This window comes from Phoxinus phoxinus (assembly GCF_949152265.1).
Source record: "Phoxinus phoxinus genome assembly, chromosome: 8".
NCBI classification, from domain to species: Eukaryota; Metazoa; Chordata; class Actinopteri; order Cypriniformes; family Leuciscidae; genus Phoxinus; species Phoxinus phoxinus.
In genome coordinates, this window is record NC_136883.1 from 5,624,766 (window position 1) to 5,632,297 (window position 7,532).

General features: G+C 36.0%; 1 protein-coding gene across 2 annotated transcripts; it reads right to left on the reverse strand.

Moving 5' to 3' along the window:
* Positions 1 to 6: 6 nt before the first annotated feature.
* Positions 7 to 6,872, reverse strand: LOC307002611 (beta-galactosidase-1-like protein 2). 2 transcript variants are annotated; one of them, XM_079620400.1, is made up of 10 exons: positions 6,851 to 6,872; positions 4,191 to 4,357; positions 4,039 to 4,107; positions 3,268 to 3,363; positions 2,150 to 2,258; positions 1,963 to 2,055; positions 1,792 to 1,873; positions 1,121 to 1,185; positions 767 to 851; positions 7 to 596 (listed from the first exon to the last, which is right to left on the reverse strand). In XM_079620400.1, exons 2-10 carry the CDS (start codon positions 4,352 to 4,354, stop codon positions 397 to 399), a joined length of 963 nt encoding a protein of 320 aa, XP_079476526.1. In that variant the 5' UTR covers positions 4,355 to 4,357; positions 6,851 to 6,872; the 3' UTR covers positions 7 to 396. The 2 variants fall into 2 exon arrangements, with proteins under 2 accessions (XP_079476526.1, XP_079476525.1); XM_079620399.1 differs by lacking the exon at positions 6,851 to 6,872 and adding an exon at positions 5,097 to 5,244.
* Positions 6,873 to 7,532: the final 660 nt, after the last annotated feature.

Sequence of the window (7,532 nt, forward strand, 5' to 3'; positions counted from 1 at the left end):
TATGTGTGTAGACTGCGTATAATTATTTTGTATATATAAATACACACACATCCATATATATATTTAAGAAAAAAAGTGTTATTTATATAAAATATAAATTATATATTATATATACAGTATACACATGCAGATATTTCTTAAATATATACATGCATTTATATATGCAATATATATATATACAGTCCTAATTTACTTATCCTCAAGTTCTTCCAAACCTGTATGAATTTCTTTTTTCTGCCAAACACAAAAGAAGATTTTTTGAAGAATGTCAGTAACCGAACAGTTGATGGGCCAGATTGACTTCCAAAGTATGGAGAGAGAAAAAACACTACTACGCAAGTTTGGAACAACTTGAGGATGAGTAAATTATGACATAATTTTCATTTTTTGGGTGAACTATCCCTTTAATATGTACATTATAATTGTCCCAGTGGTCATGAATATTAAAAGTACAGAACCGTAGCTGCTCGTCTGTGGTTTGTAGCTGCCCAGGTCAACTGCGCCGTTCATGAATCCAAAGTTGGTTCCTCCATGAAACATGTAAAAATTGATGGAGATGCCACGATCCAGAAGCTCTCGCACTATAGAGATCATTTCTGTGTCAAAGCAGAGAGAATTTATCACACAGTTTTCATACATTTCTACATGCATTGTCTCAAGCAAAAAGTAAGTTCACAGTAGGGCAGTGCTTATTCTAGGTGGTTTGTTTTGGTAGACCGTCTGTGTCCATGTCTACATGCCCACTTTGATGAGGCAGATCTTATACCTTGCGCAGTGAAAACATGATGAGGTTCTCCCCACACATCAAACCACCCGGACCAATACTCCATCACCATCAGCGGCTTCTTCGGCTGCGGCACAGAAAACGCTCTCAGACATGTTCAGATCTCTTGTGTGCTGCCTATACTGTGTGTTGTAGGTTATTTAGTATTTTATATAATCATGTACTAATTGTAGGTATTTCATTGTTTCTTTATCATATATCATCTTCATAAAGTATAGGAGGTTTTACTTCGGCTGTAAGAATTATAGCAGATTTATGTAAATGCAGATACGGCCATTTTAACAAAGTAAATTGATGAATACAATTAAAAATGTGAAAACATTCTAAAATTCTGACCTGCAATTCTGCTAAATGCTGTACGTCACCAGACAACAATCTCTGCAGGTTCACTGTCTGCAAGACTTTTAGAAGAAGTGAGAACAATTACATTTCATCTGTGGAAGAGGAACTTTACTTATACTACACCACTTTTGAACGTTTAGGGTCAGGAAGATTTGTATTTATTTAAATACATTTATCAGCAAGGATGCATTAAACTTCTACATTGTTACAAAAATCAATTTCAAGTAAACTTTTAAACTTTATACTCATCAAATATACTGAAAAAAAAATATATATAATATGGGTTTCCACAGAAATAATAGGCAGCACAACTGTTTCCAACATTAATAGTAATTAGAAATGTTTCTTGAGCACCAAATTACATTTCTGAAGGATCATGTGACACTGAAGACTGGAGTAATGATGCTGAAAATGCAGCTTTGCATCACAGGATTAAATTACATTTTAAAATATATTACAATAGAAAACATTTTATTTGATAATATTTTTGCTCAAATAAATGCAGCCTTGGTGAGCATAAGAGACTTCCGTCAAGAACATTGAAAATCTCTCCGACCCCAAACTAATGAACAGTATGTAAACAAACAAAATGAAATGATTATGAATATCACATTATTAAAAAGCAGTGAGAACACTAAATAAATTAATGGATATATAAGCGTTACCTCCATCCACCCTTCCACATTTTAACCCTTCATGGTTATCTGATGTCATAAGCAACTCCGAAATTCCCCGGGACAGTAACGCCTGTTGATTTACAGAACAAACTGTATGTATAAAATAAATAAATGACCATATTGCAGAGTAAAATATAATGATTTAATTTCATTCCAAACCTCTTTGATGAACGATAAGTATTGCTCATCCTTCGCATATGAACCATATTCATTCTCTACTTGAACCGCAATAACAGGGCCTCCATTCTTAAACTGCATGGAGAGCAATGGAGGCAGTTTCAATACAATAATTAACAATAACATTTATTTAATAATTTTCAACAAATAAAAGAAGGGGGGGGCGCACCTGGAAGGGTGTGATTCTCGGAATCAGATTATTAAAGTACGAGTTCACAGCACTTGTGAAACCAGAGTAGGTCGTTCTTAGTTTCATTTTCTTATCTTGCAGAAGCCAGCTAATTAAAACAAGGAGAGAGAAAAAAGTATTACTAACACAATCCTGTGATATTAAACCTCTGGTGCTGCTCTTTTTTTATTGTTTTTCAAAATTTTTCGTTCAGTTTTTTTTTGGTATTTCTTTACTTCATCGGAATGGTACTTGGTAAAGCTTTTGGCACTTACTGTGTGCACACACAAAAATCATCTACAAGAATTCACAAAAAGGTTAAATGGACCTGAAAAAATAGTCACATTTGTATTGTTAAACATTTGGTACTGCGCAAAAACAGATATCAACCTCAAATTTGGAACACAACTTGTTTAGATTTATGGCTTCGATTTTCTCACAGTTTTAGAGTAAAGTCTGTTTGACAAATATATTACATATACAGGTTAATTACATAAAATATTTCATATTTAAAAAATTTTCAAGGTCATTTTTTTGTACTTTTTTTCACTTCAGCAATAATCTGCCAAGAGTCTTCTTTTTAAAAAAGAGCCCAAACTTAAGTCTGTGCTTCATAACATTAAAGATGTATGACTGTTGTTTAGTTGAAAATGTTCAGGTCCATGCTCAAAAAGAGAATAAATGGATTACTGCATAAATTACTACTGCATAAATATAATTTATACCATAAAGTCCCCTTAAAATACAAACATTACCGATCTAAACATATAGTACAATCATTTCATTGAAATAAAATATTCGGTCATTTTTGACAAGCATGAGACCAATACAAAAGACTAAAGCAAACCAGAAAAGATGAACACACACACACACACGCAAACCAGAAAATATGAACACACACACACGCAAACCAGAAAAGACGCGCACACACACACACACACACAAACCAGAAAAGACACACACACACACACACACACACACACACACACACACACACACACACAAACCAGAAAAGACACACACACACAAAAACACACACACACACACACACACACACACACACACACACACACACACACACACACACACTATTTCCATAACACAGGTGATGCACTAACCTTGGTAAACCGCCCAAATCCCACTCAGCACATATATATGGCCCCGGACGCAGAATGACCCAGAGGCCTAATTCCCCTGCGAGACGAATGTACTCCCTTTAAACAAGCAAAAGAGTTTGATCAACTGATGAGTACACTGGTGAGAACAGAACATTAAATGTATATTGCTGAGGCAAGCATCACTGTGGCTCATACATGGCTGTGAGAGTTTTCAAACCCCGGGAAAAAAAATTATATTGAATGCGGGATTACATTTCCAATCCATGTATGAAGATCCAAATATCAGATATCTGATAACAGTAACCAGGCAACTCTCAGGCAACCCTAGCACCTCTAAGCCAAATTTTGTCACTAATATTTTCTTATTATTCTTAAAGTTCTTATACGATAATATTAATATAATACACTTGGTGTCTTTAAAATGTACTTACATCAAAACAAAAATTCTTAGGTACAAAACCAAAGAAAAAGTCTGGTAGTGAGGTTGGATTCGGGACAGGTACAGGTTTGGTGGTATGGTTAGGTTTAAGGGTGGGTTAAGATGTAAGGGAAGGATCAACAGTGTAATTATAGATTATTAATTACAGCTGTAACTACATGCAGGTATTAAATATAAGTACAATGTAAAAAATATTATGCACAATAAGTGCATTGTAGCAAATTATGAAACTAAATGTAGCTTCAAATTAGTTAAAGACACTTTATATAAAGTAGGAACACAAAGTAGGAACACCAACCCAAAAAAAGAAAAGAAAAAGAAACATCACTCACTCCATATCCAGCTGCTCCTGAAACTGATAAACTCCTCTTTCTGGTTCATGCAGGTTCCATGGCACATACCTGACAGACAGAACGAATAAGACTCTTCAAGATGATTGTGAGAGGAAAAAGAAACTGTCCTTGAACCCCTGTCATGGCCTTACGTAGTGAGAGTATTGAGACCACAGGCCTTCAGTTTCAGCAGCCGGTCTCTCCAGTGTGCCCTGTGGACCCGGAAGTAATGAATGGAGCCTCCCAGGATCAGAAATGGTGCTCCCCCTAAAGTGAAGTGGGTCGAGTCTGCCCTGAGTCCCTCTCTTTCTGACATTCTCTAAAAAAGAACAAGATTTTTTTTAAATTACAGAATATTTGATATAAAATACAGTACCTATGCTTACACTGGATATGAAAACAACAACAACAACAACAACATTTTGGTGCAGTTCCTGCATTTTGCCTTTGTAGTTTCCCTAATATCAAATTCTTTTGTAAACAGCAATGTTGTCTCTTTTCTTAAAAGCACATTCTCCCTGTTTGTTGCTGTAAAGTTTGGCCTCCCTGTTCAATAAGAGTTATAAGTAGTAGTAGTAGTAGTCCCTTTAAGTGTGCTTAATTGTCAAAACTGGCATTTCATCAATTCAAAAGTGTAATTACAAAAATATATTTCAATACATGACAAAACAAGTTTCAATAGAAATTTATGTTTTTAAATGTATAAAGTATATTTTAGTTTACCATTAATATTTGTCAGTACATTCGGCACAGTTTAACACTGACACTTAAATTACATATAAATATGTACTGATTGGATTTAATATAAATTTCAACAATACATTTTTTGACTTAATTGTAAATAACATGCAATTAAGTGTCTGAAAACATTGCATTTAATTCATATAATTTTAAAGCATATTATTTCTCTAATAAGTACTCTTTTAAAATGTTTGCTTAACAAGGGTTTGTAATGTTATTAGAAGAACACTGAGCAATGAGCCTTTAATTAAATAACACACACTACAGATAACAAGACATATGTACAACTTACATATTAGCCAAACTAGGAGTCTTACCTTTAACAAATAAAAAACAAAATCATACAACGCAATTGCACTGGCTGTTCGGAGAGGAGCAGTAATCAAAGCTGTGGTCGCTGTACCAGCTGGAGCAAAGGGAAATCAATGAAGCAATGTCCAGAATACACTGATACAAAGAGAACAATGCCAGCTTTGTTTCGATGAGCCGGGTTCAAAGGTTCAATGTCACATTATTTGTCACATGTTGCAATATAGTAAAATGCTTCCCCTCTAGGTAATCGCCTACAATGCAACAATACCAACAACAATAAGTTAAAAACAAATAAACTATTCATTTATATATATATATATATTACAAAGATGAATATAAAATAAAATCAGTATATGATAATGTCCATGTCTGTATGTAATGTATGTGTTTTTATACATAGCTGGTACAGACTCCTGTCCTCAGATTGCCAGTCTCTCTATATTGCTTCTCAGGGTCCAGTAACGCTTGATGGGAGCAATGACAATAAGCTGTGTCCAGGATGATAAAAAAAAAAAAAATCTAAGATCCAGTGACAAATAGAGGAATTTAGCCCTAGAATTGAAAGCTTTTTGCAGAGGTGTAAGGGGACACTGTTAAAAGCAGAGCTAATCCACAAAAGCATCCGCACATAGTTCCCTTTCCTCTGATCCAGATGTGAAAGAGCAGAGTGTAATATGTAGTTAATAATAGCGTCATCTGTAGACCTATTATTAGGCCTATCTGCAAACTGTAAAGGGTCCAGATCACTCGGGAGAGGAACAAATATAAGCTCCGACCAATTTTTCAAAAGCACTTCATCACTATAGAAGTGAGAGCCACAGGACGATAATCGTTCAGAGAGGCAGGAAAAGGGGTTTCAGGGAACGGGATGATAATTGAAGACTTAAATATTGTGGGAACAACCCCCTGATTAAGAGAAAGATTAAAAATAGTTGTAAAAACTGGTGCTAATTGATTAGCACAGACTTTTAATACGCATCCATGGATATTGTCTGGTCCACATGCTTTCCTGATGTAACTTTATAAAGCTCCTTTCTTGCATACATTTCACATTCAGTAATGACCAGATCTTCCTTTCCCCTAACAAAACCCAATATCTCATCCTTATGGGTTTCCTCATCTGTATTATTATTGCTAACCTCAAATTGAGAATCAAATATATTTAAATCATAGCATTTTCCATTATGTATACATACATATAGTCTGCTGTTGTGGTGGAAGACTAAATATAAGCCTACATATTATTATCCAAGGCCATGAGAGTCCAAGGTTTAATAGTTTTGTAACAGAAAAGTAATTTTTTTGAATTACTACCAATTTGAATTTTGACAAATTACTTTTGCTACATTGACCACATGCTGCCACCATGTGGTGTAAAACCACATCACACAAACATAAAGCAATCTGAAGAGTAGAAATGTGTCAATAAGTTCACAAATTCAACGACTGTTTTAAATAAACAAAACAAAAACTGTATGTCTAAAAAGCAACCATTTCTATATTTTACTAATAGCAACATAATAACCGATTGATCACAACCACGATCACTCATAATTCTGAATTTGACTTATTCACTTATAAAGTCAATCTGTAAATCATTTAAACTTTTTTTTCCTGTTCTGAAACAGACAGAAAACTGATGTTGAATAAAAAAGTAAAGAATAGTCATTGGAAGACGCTTCCCAGGCCAGTATACATTATAACATTAACATACAAATAGTACAAATTCCATGGACACGTGCGTATCAACTAATGTTACCGTTGAATGGCTTGACGATCCAGTTTCACTCATAGGTTCTCTTACGTAGAGTTCTCTCGTACTGCGTCGAAAGAACGCTACGGGAAAGTATTTCTTTGTCGAGATTGAAGCCTAAAAATTAATCCTTAATTTTGTAAACATGTAAAACGCTTTTCTGTAGCATACAACCCTAGGCGGAGCAATATCGCTCACCCATTGGCTGCTCCGCCAGAAAAGCACAGCCTATGCGAGGCCAGAGACGCTGACCAATGAGGGCGCTTCGCGCCCATTCTGCGTCATCTCCCACCGAAACAGGCGTGGCCTAGGTCTATAAATACGAGCATAGCTGTCTAACACACCGATTTTTCTTAATTCACGAAGCTGCACGCATCGTTGGATTGGATTCGAGCCGCCACAGCCGTCTGAAACAAGCACCTCAGCAGGACGAGCCTTTTCTCTGAAGCCGCCGCCTTCGCCGCCTTCAGCCGCCGTTCCCTGCTGCGCTTCTCCGGCGTGGAATATCCTTTACATTATGTGTGCGTTTTGTGTGTGTGTTCGCCGTCGCGACACACAGTTTTTTCCACCACTAAAAGAGCCGAGCGTCTTTTTCAAGATGCCTCGCACCTCCTGTGGCTCGTGTAGAGCCCCGCTCAGCGACGGGGACCACGTGCTTGTGTTTCCTGCCTGTAAGGATCACGCAGCT

What these genes read in the sequence shown, in the direction of transcription:
- LOC307002611 (XM_079620400.1), bottom strand. Translation starts at nt 4,354, where the DNA reads ATGTCAGAAAGAGAGGGACTCAGGGCAGACTCGACCCACTTCACTTTA. An exon ending in GGTCTCAATACTCTCACTAC is followed by an intron (nt 4,108 to 4,190) that starts GTAAGGCCATGA and finishes TCTGTCTGTCAG; the next exon opens with GTATGTGCCATGGAACCTGC. An exon ending in CGAGAATCACACCCTTCCAG is followed by an intron (nt 2,056 to 2,149) that starts GTGCGCCCCCCC and finishes CTCTCCATGCAG; the next exon opens with TTTAAGAATGGAGGCCCTGT.